Raw genomic sequence first — 16,747 nt, forward strand, 5'->3', positions numbered from 1 at the left:
TCTTTTATGAGACCTCATATATATATGACCCTCATATGAGATCTCTTATGTGATCTCATTAATCATTTTATATAAAAAAAATTTTATTTTATTCAATTAATGAAAACATTGCCAAGTGTAATTATATTAAATTAGAGAATACTTAAATTTGTTTAAAAAGTTAATTTTTTATTAAAGGAAAAACATAAAAATTACAATTTATATTTAAATCATAATATATAATACAATTCTTATAATATAATACAATATAATACCTAATGGGAAACAAAACCATTTTTAAAGTAGAAACTAGCCAGTGTAGTATAAATAGGTAGATAATTGCTAGTTTCCAGCGATAAAATGGCTATATTTGACCTCAAACTATTAAAAATGGTTTAATTTTTACAAGAAAAAGAAAATATAAAAAGAACTTAATAATGATAAATATTAGGCAGCGTTGCTATATAACATTCTTCAAGTATTTCAATAAAAACACAAACTTGTACAATTTGTTTAGTTTGTATAGCTATGGTTTCATTTCCAATATTACGTACCATACTTAGAAAGTTACAGATTCTATTTGAAGTATTAACAATATTACAGAGTGTGATTTCTTTATTATTTTCATTGTCAACTAAAAAATCAAGTATGCGAATAAAGGTATTATCAGTTAATATTGCAAAGCTGTTGTCAGAGCGCTTATTGTTTTGTTTCGATGACACAAGACAACCATCTATAATAGCTCTCTGATAAGCTAATGTACATTTTGCAGACATTCCAAAATTTTGTGCAATATTTTCATCTATAAATTTTCCACCTCCCAGGTAAGTTATGGATGATACTTTACAACTTTTCTTAATTCTTTTCACTGTTAGCTGTTCACAATAATTTATCACTAACGGAGATGCATGTGGATATATGCGATGACGCAAAGTGTGTAAAGTTTGTTGCATATGGACATAGCGAACAATCTGTAGATTTACACCTTTTGCACAATGGATAGCTTGTAGTATATCCTTATTCGCGGATTCGAATGGAAAAGTTGAATGAGACCAAAGTGGCCCCCAATTTAATACGCTTTCAGAAATGTGAATAAGCTGATGTATATTGAACGTCATAGCTTTCTTTGAAAATAATTCTTGTGTTAAAAATACGAACTTGTGTAAGTCTTCATCTGCTTTATTAAGTTCATCAAGACTTATGTCACATTTCAAAAGCGTGTACAAGCTTTCAACAAATAAACTCCAGTACTTCACAAAGCGTTGCGGTAAAGCGTATCGGAATAAAGGCAAACTGTAATATAAAATAAAGTTCTCCCACTCTTTAGCTTTCCAGTCACTGATATCGGCAAAGGATCTACTTAATCGGCCTAGTTGGTGAGGAACCTTTACATTTAGTAAAATTTTATTTAGTTCTTCTATTTTTGATGTTGGCAACAATTCTAAAAATTTATTTGTTATCTGCTTTCCAACACCAGCAAGACAGCAGTGCATATAATCTGGCACGAATCCTTTACAAACATCAAAATAAGGTAAGTTTATGAGAGGAGAAATAGACTTTAATCCATATACATCGGCACATTCTTTATCAGCAATTTCCATCATAAATTTTATCATATTCTTCATATTTCTCTCTTCTACAGTATGTTCAAGAATAGGATACCTATTACTTCCTTCGTACCACTCGCCTGGGTGTAAGCACCAGTTGCAACCGTACTTCCCATTGAATAATGTAACTCCTTGCATGGGAGCCCTTGCAACTGAATCCACACAACAAATTAGAGAGTATACTTTAATCAAACGTTCTTCATTGTTTATTCTACATGTTATGCCTTGATTTGCTAATTTAGTCATCATTTCTGTAAATGGATGTAAAAAAGCGGTCATTTCGGGTTTATTTCGTCCGAACCATATACCACAGGTGATTATCCTATTCAATTTTGTTTGAATAGGTATTTCATTTAGCTGTAAATATATGGGCCAAATCGAGTAATTCGAACTCTCAAATCTCGGTGCCCCGTCGGTATTAAATATGGTTGTGACGTAATTATGTTTATCACTTTCAGGTAATTTTTTTATAAATGACTTGTACATATTTCCATCAAAAATGTTTCTTATTTTTCCATTGAATGTCCTTAATTTAATAACGTTGTCATAATATTCAGCGTTTTCTTCCAATAGAATTTTAATATTTTCCGTAGGATCAATCATTACAAAAATATTTGATGACGATGGATTTTCTAAATTAATGGTTTCGGAACATACATCACAAATTACGCAAGAATCTACATCATTTATTTTGCCAATATATTTACAGCAGTTGGGACAAATTCCATGAAATTCTATTTTATCTTTCGGATTTAAAATATTATCGACTATCCATCGTGCATCGGGTAATATTAATCTTGAAAAGATAAGATTGATCTGTTGCAGCATACTTATAATTTCATTTAATGATAATTTATATTTTAAACTGTATTCGATAATCATTAAAAATATTTCACCTCGTGATTTGTTTACAGGTATTTCAATATCACTCAGAAATTCTTCATGTGACATAAACTCTTGTAAAGTGCGTGTTCGACATATATCATGTTGATGGTCATTTTTGTCGTCTGTTAAATCATTAAATATAACCAATAAATCCGAATCCCATTCTGAAACTTGATCTCCTGTATAAATCATCTGCAATATTTAATGGAAAAGTTAATAAATTATTTCACAAATTATAATGTAAAATAACATGCACAAATGAATGTAATATATATTAAATTAAGTACCATCGGTACTTAATCCTTATATAAATATTTTAAAACATTATTATCTTGGTATATATTATCAAAAAGTATTAGTAGCATTAAGCAAAATTAATATGTCCAAAATGAACATAAAATAAATAAATCTAACAATTATCAGTTTAATAAAATACAAAACTGAAGGATAGTAAACACTTTATGAGTATTTATCGGCGACTATTTGGAACTGCAATATTACCTTGTTCTCAGGATCGCTGGCGACGTTTATATCATTCCCCTTTATATTTTCTACGTTTAACACGTCATCGAAATCAATTGCGTCCTGCTGTATATTATTTGTATCCTCTGTTATTAATTTTTCGCAAATTTTGAATGCTTCAGCTTCTATTGTTCCAGCACCTCTTTCCGTGCAAACATTTTGCGCTTCATTAACGTCGATTGAAGTATCCGCTATTTCATTCATGTTTTCCATAATAGCCTCTTGCATTGTAACAGTATCTTCATGTGATTTGTTAATGTTACCCATATCCATATTTTCAGCAACGTATTGAACGTCCTCGATACTATCTTTACAAGTCTAAAAAATATAAGAATAGTGTATACATAAACACACTTACAGATCCAATCACATTATTATTATTTATCTAACCTATATTAATTTTCATTATCAAATATTTATTGTAAGTTTATATTTAAAAAAAAATGATTAAAAGTGACTTGTCTTACAATGTATAGTCCAAATATTGCATAAACTGCATGCATAAATTATTTGAAATAAAAATTCTTTAAAATATAAGATACTTACAAGTCTATTTGGCCGTACTTTAGGTTTAAAATTCAATCTTCTCATGATTCTGGGACTTACATCTTCAACTCTGCACGACCGCAAATAATATTTATAACTTCGTGGAAATCTTTTTGCCATTGTGCGATTTCTTTGTAATCTGTAAAATATTACGTGTGAGAATACAACATATGTAATATTTTTAATACATCCAATTTGCACTATACACTTTTACCTTGGTTTTTCGTTTTGGTGTTCCATTTCTATTTGCTTCATTTGCAACTGTTGCAATGCATCACTGCGACGAATTTTCAAAAATTTGTAGCGTCCTTCTTTATTTAATAAATCTTCTTTACCTTAAAAAAGTAAATGTTTACTACTAATTAATCAAAATACATTGTTAGTAATTTTTTTGCTTTGTTAAAGTATATCAAAAATATCTTTCTGAAATGTTCAAATTTTAAGTTGTATAATTACTTAACATATTTTATCAATAGTAAATAAATGCGAATACTTACTTCCAACACATAAGACTTCACCTGGTGATAAGGGGGAATTATGTTCATCGTCATTACTGTGTTTATGTATTATATGGTTGGTTGGTACAGTTTTCACAATCAAAATGTTCAATGTCACTAATAGGCACAATTAATACTTTTCTCCTTTCATCAGAATAGAAACGTACCGCAGCATGGAGCGTTTCAATTGTATTTGAAGACACAATCTGTTAATGAAAAATGTTAGCATTTTTTTTTAAATTTCTATAGCACACAATATGCAAAAACCCTATAGGTTAGGTTATATACTTACGGATTTAATGTATTTTCTGAATTTTCGTTCCGAACTATCGGCGCGCGATCGGCGCGAAGTTGTCGCCGCGGGCGGTGCACTCGCGCCAAAATTCGAGGTCGCCAGGTGTCCCGGGGAACTCGGGACACACACACGCACAGGAGGGGGCGGAGGGGACGCGCGAATCACGACGCGGCCTATCTCTTCGCCGGCTTCCCTCGCGAGGACGATTCTCCGCTCCTCGTGGAATATCTGTCGCGCCGCGAGCCCGCGGACCGTCGTTCGAAATTGAGGATCGCGGGGGGCAGCGGGCGGGCGTCGGCGACGACAACGACGACGACGTTGGTGCGCGCCAACGGCGTGACGGGCGGCCCCGGGTACACTCCCGACACGGCCGACGATGACCCAAATGAGACACTACACACTCGCGGAGACGACGGCGATGACCGTGGAGACGTCGCGCGTTGCGTGCGCCGCCGTTCACCACCGTTCGCTTACGCAATTAAGGCCAGAACACGCAAGAGTGTGAGGACTGATGCGCGTGACTGCGCGAGAATACGCCCGCACTGAGCAACCGGCACTGACCAGCACCAGCCGGGATGCGCCGCCGGCAAGGCTGCGCAGCCGCAAGGGCTTAAGCTGGCCACACACACTTTTTCGTAACAGTTAACAGTAGGATTTCGACCAATTGCGTTGCTCGATTTGGGAACGTACGGCCGTACGTGCCACGTGGCATTAGTGTGCGTGGCTATGGCCCCGGACACACACTTTTTCGTAACAGTAACAGTAGGATTTCGACCAATTGCGTTGCTTGATTCGGGAACGTACGGCCGTACGTTCCCAAATCGAGCGACGCAATTGGTCGAAATCCTACTGTTAACTGTTACGAAAAAGTGTGTGTGGCCAGCTTAAGCCCTTGCGGCTGCGCAGCCTTGCCGGCGGCGCATCCCGGCTGGTGCTGGTCAGTGCCGGTTGCTCAGTGCGGGCGTATTCTCGCGCAGTCACGCGCATCAGTTCTCACACTCTTGCGTGTTCTGGCCTTAATTGCGTAAGCGAACGGTGGTGAACGGCGGCGCACGCAACGCGCGACGTCTCCACGGTCATCGCCGTCGTCTCCGCGAGTGTGTAGTGTCTCATTTGGGTCATCGTCGGCCGTGTCGGGAGTGTACCCGGGGCCGCCCGTCACGCCGTTGGCGCGCACCAACGTCGTCGTCGTTGTCGTCGCCGACGCCCGCCCGCTGCCCCCCGCGATCCTCAATTTCGAACGACGGTCCGCGGGCTCGCGGCGCGACAGATATTCCACAAGGAGCGGAGAATCGTCCTCGCGAGGGAAGCCGGCGAAGAGATAGGCCGCGTCGTGATTCGCGCGTCCCCTCCGTCCCCTCCTGTGCGTGTGCGTGGCTATGCCCTTGCGGCTGCCCAGCCTTGCCGGCGGCGCATCCCGGCTGGTGCTGGTCAGTGCCGGTTGCTCAGTGCGGGCGTATTCTCGCGCAGTCACGCGCATCAGTTCTCACACTCTTGCGTGTTCTGGCCTTAATTGCGTAAGCGAACGGTGGTGAACGGCGGCGCACGCAACGCGCGACGTCTCCACGGTCATCGCCGTCGTCTCCGCGAGTGTGTAGTGTCTCATTTGGGTCATCGTCGGCCGTGTCGGGAGTGTACCCGGGGCCGCCCGTCACGCCGTTGGCGCGCACCAACGTCGTCGTCGTTGTCGTCGCCGACGCCCGCCCGCTGCCCCCCGCGATCCTCAATTTCGAACGACGGTCCGCGGGCTCGCGGCGCGACAGATATTCCACAAGGAGCGGAGAATCGTCCTCGCGAGGGAAGCCGGCGAAGAGATAGGCCGCGTCGTGATTCGCGCGTCCCCTCCGTCCCCTCCTGTGCGTGTGCGTGGCTATGCCCTTGCGGCTGCCCAGCCTTGCCGGCGGCGCATCCCGGCTGGTGCTGGTCAGTGCCGGTTGCTCAGTGCCGGTTGCTCAGTGCGGGCGTACTCTCGCGCAGTCACGCGCATCAGTCTTCACACTCTTGCGTGTTCTGGCCTTAATTGCGTAAGTGAACGGTGGTGAACGGCGGCGCACGCAACGCGCGACGTCTCCACGGTCATCGCCGTCGTCTCCGCGAGTGTGTAGTGTCTCATTTGGGTCATCGTCGGCCGTGTCGGGAGTGTACCCGGGGCCGCCCGTCACGCCGTTGGCGCGCACCAACGTCGTCGTCGTTGTCGTCGCCGACGCCCGCCCGCTGCCCCCCGCGATCCTCAATTTCGAACGACGGTCCGCGGGCTCGCGGCGCGACAGATATTCCACGAGGAGCGGAGAATCGTCCTCGCGAGGGAAGCCGGCGAAGAGATAGGCCGCGTCGTGATTCGCGCGTCCCCTCCGCCCCCTCCTGTGCGTGTGTGTGTCCCGAGTTTCCCGGGACACCCGGCGACCTCGAATTTTGGCGCGAGTGCACCGCCCGTGGCGACAACTTCGCGCCGATCGCGCGCCGATAGTTCGGAACGAAAATTCAGAAAATACATTAAATCCGTAAGTATATAACCTAACCTATAGGGTTTTTGCATATTGTGTGCTATAGAAATTTTTTTAAAAAAGCTAACATTTTTCATTAACAGATTATGTCTTCAAATACAATGGAAACACTCCATGCTGCGGTACGTTTTTATTCCGATGAAAGGAGAAAGGTATTAATTGTGCCTATTAGTGACATTAAAGATTTTGATCATGAAAACTGTACCAACCAACCCTATTACATAAAGCGGCACAATAATGACGATGAACATAATTCCTTCTTGTCACCAGGTGAAGTCTTATGTGTTGGAAGTAAGTATTCGCATTTATTTATTATTAATAGAATATGTTAAGTAATTATACAACGTAAAATTTGAACATTTAAAAAAGATATTTTTGATATATTTTAACAAATTAAGGAAATTAATAACAATATATTTGGAATAATTAGTAGTAAACATAAACTTTTTCAAGGTAAAGAAGATTTATTAAATAAAGAAAGACGCTTCAAATTTTCAAAAAAGCGTCGCAGTGATGCATTGCAACAGTTGCAAATGAAGCAAATAGAAAGGGATGGAACACCAAAACGAAAAACCAAGGTAAAAGTTTATAGTACAAATTTGAGGTATTAAAAATATTACATATTTTGCATTCTCATACGTAATATATTACAGATCACGAAGAAAACTCTGCAAAAATTGGGAAAAATGAAAAATGGGCAAAATGAATTGAAGAAGTTTCTCAAAAACAGAAAATACTTATGTACAAAAAATAACAATAACAAAGATACGGATCTCTCCAATCTATCCTCATCCGAGCCCAATACATCGTACAGTACGCATAGTACGTCGGACACCGATTCAGAAGTAGACATGTCACCAGTAATTTGATCAAGCTTCATTACCATCATTATTATACTTTGTATTTTGTATAATAATTATACATATTTTGTAAAAATTTTTACAGATTACAAAAGAAAAGTTGCGGCAATCGAGAAAAATATATTCATCTCCTGGCAGCAAACAGGAAGATCCTGACAAAAATGAGGTAGCTTGCACTCGGCAATCATCTCAATTAACAGGCACACCAGAAGAACTTCAACCGCCTGAAGACAGAAATGAAACTCGCGGCAACCAAAATCGGTCATTAAGAGCATCACCAAATAGACCAAGTAATTATGTCAATAGCAAATATATTGATTCGTAATTGTAATAAAAAACTAAAATAATATTTTTGTACAGAGAGTGGTTGCACTCGGCAGTCATCTCAATTAGCAGGCACACCAGAAGATCTTCAACCGCCTGAAGACAGAAATGAAACTCGCGGCAACCAAAATCAGTCATCATTAAGAGCATCACCAAATAGACCAAGTAATTATGTCAATAGCAAATATATTGATTCGTAATTGTAATAAAAAACTAAAATAATATTTCTGTACAGAGAGGACAGAGAATGTTAATGGTAACACTCCAAAGCGCACAACCAGCATAAGAAGAAAAACACTGTATCGCCTAAAAAATAGAGGTATAATTTATATTCTAAAATTAATTTTTAATTTTAAATACTAATTTATATGTTTTTATTAGTATTAAATGCGCGCTTTAATAACACGTAAATTTAAAATGATATAACAAAATATAAGTAAATGTAAGTAGTGTTTGTTGGTTTTAAAGTATAATTGTTGCAAAACATTTTTCTCATATTTTCTCATTATTATTATTTAACGTTGAATTTTTTTTCATTCTTGACAATTTACAACACTTAGTTCATTTTCATTTTATTGCTTTATCTGAAAACTATCTATTTAGTAATATTATTTCTTTAGATGAACCAAGTGACTCTGATGAAGAATATGCGGATGTGTATAACAATAGACTTCAACCCGAAACAAGAGAATCAGTAGATAATGAGGGAAGAGAATTATATGACATCGAAGGCGATGAGGTATAGTTATTTCAACTTTTTTCATATAAGTATTAACGTCAATAAGTAGTATATATTTTACAGTATTGTACATTGAGTAATTATCCTTAAAGTATTAAAAGAAAAAAATAAATTAATTTAAAAATAAATAATATAGAAAATATTTTTTGATATTTACTTGACTAGAAATATGTATTTAATCTGGTCTTTAAAAACTCAGTACAAAAAATTTTTTTTATGAATTATTGTATTAAATTTTCAGATATATATCGGCTATGGACGAACAATTCAATTAGCATTCTGGGAATACATGAGGCATCGTGGTCATTGGAAATTCCTGAGAGAATTATTGGAAATTTTCTGGACGAAAGAAAATTTAGTAAATCGGTGCTTCAAAAAATCAAGGATAACTACTGCGATAGAAAATAGATCTCCTAGAAAACGTTTCACGCCGACGAAATATAAACTTTTACGTCGTACGTATGCTATAATTGTTTATAATTGAAACAAGAAACTAATTATTGACCATTTAAAGACCAGATTAAATACATATTTCTAGTCAAATAAATATTAAAAAATATTTTTTATATTATTTATTTTTAATTTATTTTAAATAATTCATTTTTTAATATTAAATCATATTAAAAAAAAAAGATAAATTAATTTATTTTAAATTAATTTATTTTTTTTCTTTTAATAGTTTTTAGAGTAATTACTGGATGTATCATGTTGTAAAATATATACTACTTATTGACGTTATTAACACTGTTTTTCTTTTATATAGGAATATTCAAAGACTATCTCAATGAGATGTATGGAAATGCTTCCAAAAAGAAGAAAATTCTACAAAATATGAACAAGCACATCGGTTACAAAATTCGAGATCTACGCAAACTGAACTATGAAAAAGTTAAAAATATTTAATATTATGTATTCATTCCAACTTATTAATATATTTAAATGCGCGTCAGTAGTACAATTCATCACCAAAGATATATAATTATTCATATCCAAATATATTCTAGTATTAAAAGTTAATAATTGAGTAGGCGATATTTCAAGTAGAGTGTTTTGTAAGATTTACATTTTTTTATTTTTTATTGGAATCTGGACATGACCATGACTATTTTTTTTATATTAAACATCAGGGTACTCCGATGATTTGAATTCTATTGTAAAGTTAATAATTTAGAGATTTATTAGGATTAAGAAATTAACTAGAATTAAGAAAAAAATATAGGCGCGTCACTATCGTTTTGTGACGAAAACACTGTGATGAACTTGTAGATTGTAATTGTATACGGGAATATACAGAGAGAGATATACATATATACATACGCGCGCAAATATGTAAAATGTATTACATAAGAATTTAAATATAAATTGTAATTTCTGTTTTACCTTGAATAAAATATTAACTTTTTTAAAATTTAAGTATTCTCTAATTTAATATAATTACACTTGGCAATGTTTTTATTAATTGTAATTAAAATAAATTTTTTTTATATAAAATAGTTAATGAGATCACATATGAGATCTCATATGAGGGTCATATATATATGAGGTCTCGTAAAAGATATCATGTGGAGTTAAAATGAGATTTTGGTACGAAATGTCATGTGAGATCGCATACACGAAACTGTGCACGAATTCATCAGAGCATTCATATGAGATTACATGCAGGATCACATATATGTTGTCATACGTATTCTCCCGCGATATTTTTTAGCAGGGTGTCGAGGGAATGATGGCTATCCAACTTATAGACGAAGGAGTTTAGAGAATGGAGGATATATTGCAAATCTTAATATACGTGGGAAAATAGTAAGAATAGATAATAGATGGATTGTTCCATATTGTCCTATGTTGACGAGATGTTTACAGGCTCATATAAATGTTGAATATTGCCATTCGGTACAGGCTATTAAGTATATATGTAAATATATTAATAAAGGTTCGGACCAAGCCACGTTTACTGTTCAAAATAAAATGGATGAAGTGAAGAAGTATTTAAATGGTCGTTACATAAGTACCTCAGAGGCTTGCTGGAGATTTTTCGATTTTTCAATTCATGAACGATATCCGACTGTAATGCATTTGGCAGTACATTTAGAAAATGGACAACGTGTGTATTTTACAGAAAACAATATTCAAGAAGTTATTGAAAATCCACGAAAAACAACGTTAATCGCGTTCTTCGACCTATGCAAAACGGATGAATTTGCAAAAACGTTATTATATCATGAAGTTCCAGGGTATTATACTTGGAACAATAATACATTTATGAGAAGAAAAAGAGGGCAAGATGTCGAAGGACATCCTGGTATAAAAAAGGATTCGGCTCTTGGAAGAATTTATACAATTCATCCAAATCAAACAGAGTGTTTTTATTTGCGAATGTTATTGCACCATGTTCGAGGCCCAACTTCTTTTGAGGTGTTAAGAACGGTAAACGGTGTGGTTAATCCTACATTTAAGGCGGCTTGCCAAGAACGTGGACTTTTGGAAAATGATGACCAATGGAAAAACACACTCGCTGATGCTGTTGAATTGCAGTCGTCGAGAGGATTAAGAGAATTATTTGCAATTATTTTAGTATTTTGTCAGCCGTCGCGACCAGTCATATTGTGGGAAACATTTAAATTAAATTTATGTGAGGATATTTTATACAAAGAGCGTTGTAGATATAATGACACAACCTTAACATTATCAGATGACATTAGTAATAAAGGTCTAATTAAAATAGAGGATGAGGTTGTTAGACTAAGTGAGAAATATTTGGTAGATTACGGTTTAATGTCACCAATACGTAACCAAGAAAATGACATAAACTCATTCGATGTGATTTTAGGATGTTCATATGATACGAATGAGTTAGAGGAATATGTACGTAACAATCTTCAAAAATTAGTAATTGATCAAAAAATGGCATTTGACAGAATTATGGATAGTGTGAACAATAATTTAGGAAAAGTATTATTCTTGGATGCTCCTGGAGGAACTGGTAAAACATTTTTATTAAATTTAATAATGGCTAATGTGAGATCAAAAGGGGAAAGGGTTTTGGCTGTAGCATCGTCAGGTATTGCAGCAACTCTGCTCAGTGGCGGAAGAACGGCACATTCAACTTTTAAATTACCAATAAACGTATTTCAGGAAAAAGAAACAGTGTGCTCAATACGTAAAAATGGAACACTTGGGAAAATAATACAGGAAACAGTATTAATAGTGTGGGATGAGTGTACGATGAGTCACAGAGCCCACATCGAAGCAATCGATCGAACTCTAAGAGATTTAAAATCATGTAATAAAGTAATGGGTGGAGTGACATTTGTTTTTGCAGGGGACTTTCGGCAGACATTACCAGTTATTTCAAGAGGAACAAGAGCAGATATTATAAAGGCATGTTTAAAATCATCTTACATGTGGAATTTTATAGAAAAATTGAATTTGAGAACTAATATGAGAGCACATCTTGGGGGAGGGGATTTCGAATTTTCACAGCAATTAATAAATATAGGAGAGGGAAAAATAATTAATGACAATGGTTACATAAATATTGACGAGAAAATAGGAAAGGTTGTAAATACTATAATCGAATTGATTGATGAAATTTACCCTGATATTGAAAATTTAGTAGAGAAATCTTATAATTGGCTATGTGAAAGAGCAATTGTATCGCCAAGAAACGCATCAGTAGAGGAGATAAACAACATAATTTTGGAGAAGATAAATTGTGAAAGCCGAGAATACAGATACATTGATACCGTCATTAATAATGACGATGTAGTACACTATCCTCAAGAATTTTTAAACGCACTTAATCCATCAGGTTTTCCAATGCATTATCTGAAACTGAAAGTTGGAATATCAATAATGTTGTTGCGAAATTTGAATCCACCGAAATTATGTAATGGCACTAGATTACAGATCAAAAATATGTGCAACAATATAATCGAAGCTATCATCCTTACTGGTCCAGCAGCAGGTGAACTCGCCTATATACCTCGAATCCCTATGATTCCAACGGATTTGCCATTTCAATTTAAACGACAACAGTTTCCAATTAAAGTGTCTTTTGCAATTACAATTAATAAATCACAAGGACAGACGTTTAAATATGTTGGAATTGATTTGCGTGGGGAATGTTTTTCACATGGACAATTATATGTTGGATTATCTAGGACTGGAAATGCAGAAAATCAATATATTTTACTACCAGCAAATAGGAAAATTAAAAATATTATTTATCCAGAAGTTTTGTAAGCTTAAAATGGAACAATCAAAAATAAAAAGAAATTTGTAAGAAGGATGAGTGTGAATTAAAGTGTTGCAAACATATTTTTGGGAAATAAAGTAATTTAATTAAAAGAAAAAAGTTTCGTATAAAAGTTTAGTGTCAAAGTCAAAAAGGATGTGTATCCGTGCAAAATGGAAAAATGGAAAAACGCATGCGCGCGCGCATAAATAGATACATATACACAAACCAAACAAAAGCGCGCGCGCATGCGTACATATACATACATACAATGATTTTTTTCACTACAATCTTCTTTTAGCAAAGTTCATAATTTAGCAAAATTTGTGTTTTTACACGTTTTTAAAAGACATTACGTTTGTCTTAGACGGTAAAAAATATAATGTTTATAAGAAAGACAAAAACATGTCTGTAAAAGACACCATGTCTGTAAGAAACACTATGTCTATAAGAGACATCATGTTTGTAAGAGACACAATGTCTGTGAGAGACACTATGTCTGTGAGAGACATCATGTCTGTTAGAAACACAACGTCTGTAAGACACTATGTCTGTATGAGATTCTGTGTCTGTAAGAAATATCATGTCCGTAAGAGATTCTGTGTCTGCAAGAGACATCATGTCTGTAAAAAATTTTATTAGTAAGAAACACTATGTCTGTAAAAAAATCTGTGTCTGTGAGATATAGTGGAATAGGCCTACTGGGGAAACCACTAAAAAAAAAAACGCATTTACAATAGTACCTCAAGGGTGATGCGGAAATCTATTGGCGTTAAATGTAAATATACGGTATCACCTATTTGCGTGTCTTATTACATATGTTCTCCGGGGCGAAGCCCTTATTACATATGTCCTCCGGGGCGAAGCCCGGGTAACCAGCTAGTATTATATAAAGAGGTAAAAGCCATAGTGGTGTAAGTCAAATTTTTCAAGATATTGACTTACACCACTATGGCTTTTATCTTTTATCCATCTATATAGTTTTTGTTATATATTAAAACTTATGTAATTTATTGCAATTTATACATTTATTTTAAATTTATTTTATTATAGATAGATGATGTTAACATATAACATATTGCAATTATTTAAGTAATTTTCAATCAGCTTCTGTAACATTTCAAACAGCTTCTGTAACAAAAATATACAAGTAAAATATTAGTTATTGAATTAATATAATTTTACTTAAAATAATTATTAGTATATCAATGTTTTTTGAATTACACACACCAATATTTTCTATAATTTACCGTTAAAAATAATATTTATTCATGTTCACTATCATTATTCTCTGCAGTTTCATTTATAGTTTTATTTTCTCGACGAATACGTCTGACCTTGGCTTGAGCCAACCATTGAGACACAATTTTTTAAATTTCTATTTCGGTATAATTCGGGCATGCACTGGATACTGCCCCTGAAAATATTTTACATAACATTAGTTGTATATTTCTCGCGAAATTAATGTGACATTATCATATTAATAATAATAGAGGAGAAAGTGGTGTAAAATATGGAATCCTGCTGATAATATATGGAACTAAGAGCTCTAGATTTAAAGTGAATAGTTCCATATTACCACCTTCTCCTTTAGTAAAAAATATAAAGACTATTCTACTTTTCAAAACTTTTGCTATTAAAAGAATTTTGAATTCTTTTTTGTTCCTTTTGCCATCCCAACTAAATTGTTCTGCAACACAGTCGTCCAATAATTTTTTTAGGATGCCGGTGGTCATCAAATTTACATCGCTTCCACCGAATCTTTTTACATAAATGACCTGTGAAATATTGAAACATAAGATTGTATTAAATTAAAGACACATGTAAAAGACGAATAAAAATATTAGAAAGTTATCAGAAGTAAAAATGATTATCAAGAGTACATTGAATCAAAAAAGTATTTGCACACTTATAAGTTTTCTTACAATAACTTTATTTGAGGAAATAATACGTAATTACAAATTGTGTCCATAATTATATATACTGTATGTAATAAGTTACTTATGGATACATTTCGTAATTATATGTATTACAGGTGTGCAAATATTTTTTGATGTATATCATGCAAAATATTTTTACCCAAAAGATGCACCAAAAGATACCCCAAAATAAAAAATCAAGATATTAAATCATGCATTATACATTTAAAAAAATAATTATAATTAATCAATTTTGTACAATAATTTGTATATAGATATACAAATTATAGATATATAGGGTTGTGTGGGGTGATGTGCAACACGTTCACGCGTTGCTCGAAAAACATATCCAAAAATCAAATTCTTGAATATATCATGGCTGTATAATGTAGAGGAAGGAACATACTACAATTCTGCGCGATTAGATTTTCAAAATGTTAAATTTTTCCTAAAAATTTTTCGAGTTTTCAAAAACGTCTGTTTTAGCATTTTCCAATTTTCTTGGGGTGATGTGCAACACAGGTAAAATTAAGGTAAAAAATGCATGAATATCGACATCAATCGACTTAAATGTTAAATTTGGGCTTCTTAAATACAAATTAATCGAATAATGAAAGGAAAAATTCAAAAAACTTTATTTTTCATCATCTGAAAAATCGCAGTTGTCACAAGTAAAATAGTTGCGACCTTGCATGTCGACACATTTCAAATGATAAGGAATGTCGCAAGTGTTACAGTAAATTGAATTGTTAAAAAAAAAAAAAAAATAAATAAAAAAAAATAAAAAAAAATAAAAATTTAAATTAAAATTTTTTTATTCGTAAAATAGCGATAAACTAGCGAAAAATGAGTGTTGCACATCACCCCACAAAAAGTGTTGCACATAACCCCAAACACGCTATTTTGCGCGGACTGGCGTGACACCAATACAACGTAAGAAAATCACAAAATCGCTTTGGATTATCGAAAGTACTTGAAAAACTAACAATATAAAAATATTTACCTATAAGATGACTAAAACCAATTCACGAAATCACTATAAATGTGAGAAGCGAAAATTACATTGAGCTCCAGAAATTTAACTCGCTTTTCGTACAGCAAAACAGGGTGCGTGCCATCTCGCGAGTTATTTATCTAAAACAAGGTACTATTGACACAAATAGATGGCAGTATGCGGTTTTGTCAAATGTCGACATGCAGACCAGGAATCGGAAACGTTGCACATCACCCCATGTTGCACATCACCCCACACAACCCTAGATATATGACTACAAAAAAAATTACTTTTTTTGTATTCGTATGTCTCCACGAATATATATGAGATCCCAGTTGGAGACGTTGGCCTTTGAAGGCAAGTGAGGTTGCTGATTCAGACACATATTTAATGAATTAAAAATATTACTTGTAATTAAAATTCAATGGCATTGAATTTTTTATATTGTAAATTATAATAAAAAGCTGTAAAATATAACTTACCATTTTTGCCAAAAATGCGCGACTTTTCAGCTTCTCTTCGATTTCATCCAATTGAGCTATACTTTTTATTGGTAAGGAAATTTCATCCTCTAATTCAGCTAAGTCTTTATTCGGAACTTTTCCTATTTGTATTTTTGACTCTATCTGAGTCATTCTATTATCCAATCAAACAAACAAATCAGTAATCTGTCCTGCAGATAGAATAGAAACAAACTGAAATAAAACCAGATCTTACAGGACGGAATTAAGGAGTCTGGATTACTGATTAAAATCAAAGTAAGAAAAGAAAAGAAAAGAGAGATTTGTCTACGAGATCAATTCTAGGGCTAGAATATAAACCAGAGCCACAAGAATGAG

The 16,747-nt window shown here is 34.9% G+C and overlaps 2 protein-coding genes and 1 long non-coding RNA gene across 6 annotated transcripts; 1 reads left to right on the forward strand and 2 right to left on the reverse strand.

Moving 5' to 3' along the window:
• Positions 1 to 185: 185 nt before the first annotated feature.
• LOC139787249 (uncharacterized) lies at positions 186 to 5,069 on the reverse strand. 4 transcript variants are annotated; one of them, XM_071726319.1, is made up of 7 exons: positions 4,329 to 4,966; positions 4,037 to 4,242; positions 3,754 to 3,874; positions 3,540 to 3,678; positions 2,973 to 3,311; positions 2,483 to 2,663; positions 186 to 1,837 (listed from the first exon to the last, which is right to left on the reverse strand). In XM_071726319.1, exons 3-7 carry the CDS (start codon positions 3,792 to 3,794, stop codon positions 411 to 413), a joined length of 2,127 nt encoding a protein of 708 aa, XP_071582420.1. In that variant the 5' UTR covers positions 3,795 to 3,874; positions 4,037 to 4,242; positions 4,329 to 4,966; the 3' UTR covers positions 186 to 410. The 4 variants fall into 4 exon arrangements, with proteins under 4 accessions (XP_071582420.1, XP_071582421.1, XP_071582419.1 ...); XM_071726320.1 differs by having other exon boundaries at positions 186 to 1,738; positions 4,329 to 4,963; XM_071726321.1 differs by lacking the exon at positions 186 to 1,837 and adding an exon at positions 2,252 to 2,382 and having other exon boundaries at positions 4,329 to 4,968.
• Positions 5,070 to 5,294: 225 nt separating this feature from the next.
• On the forward strand, positions 5,295 to 10,171 carry LOC139787250 (uncharacterized). Its single transcript, XM_071726322.1, has 10 exons — positions 5,295 to 6,832; positions 6,919 to 7,126; positions 7,289 to 7,413; positions 7,489 to 7,695; positions 7,781 to 7,985; positions 8,056 to 8,184; positions 8,255 to 8,338; positions 8,640 to 8,758; positions 9,000 to 9,213; positions 9,522 to 10,171. Exons 2-10 carry the CDS (start codon positions 6,922 to 6,924, stop codon positions 9,659 to 9,661), a joined length of 1,428 nt encoding a protein of 475 aa, XP_071582423.1. The 5' UTR covers positions 5,295 to 6,832; positions 6,919 to 6,921; the 3' UTR covers positions 9,662 to 10,171.
• A 3,799-nt stretch (positions 10,172 to 13,970) lies between these two features.
• On the reverse strand, positions 13,971 to 16,531 carry LOC139787251 (uncharacterized). Its single transcript, XR_011722569.1, has 4 exons — positions 16,391 to 16,531; positions 14,614 to 16,278; positions 14,246 to 14,412; positions 13,971 to 14,126 (listed from the first exon to the last, which is right to left on the reverse strand). It is a non-coding gene; the product is annotated as an uncharacterized lncRNA (long non-coding RNA).
• Between the last annotated feature and the right edge of the window lie 216 nt (positions 16,532 to 16,747).

The sequence above is a fragment of the Temnothorax nylanderi genome, unplaced genomic scaffold, assembly GCF_030848795.1.
Source record: "Temnothorax nylanderi isolate EJ_2023f unplaced genomic scaffold, tnyl_v1.0 TNYL_tig1362_pilon, whole genome shotgun sequence".
Classification (NCBI taxonomy): domain Eukaryota; kingdom Metazoa; phylum Arthropoda; class Insecta; order Hymenoptera; family Formicidae; genus Temnothorax; species Temnothorax nylanderi.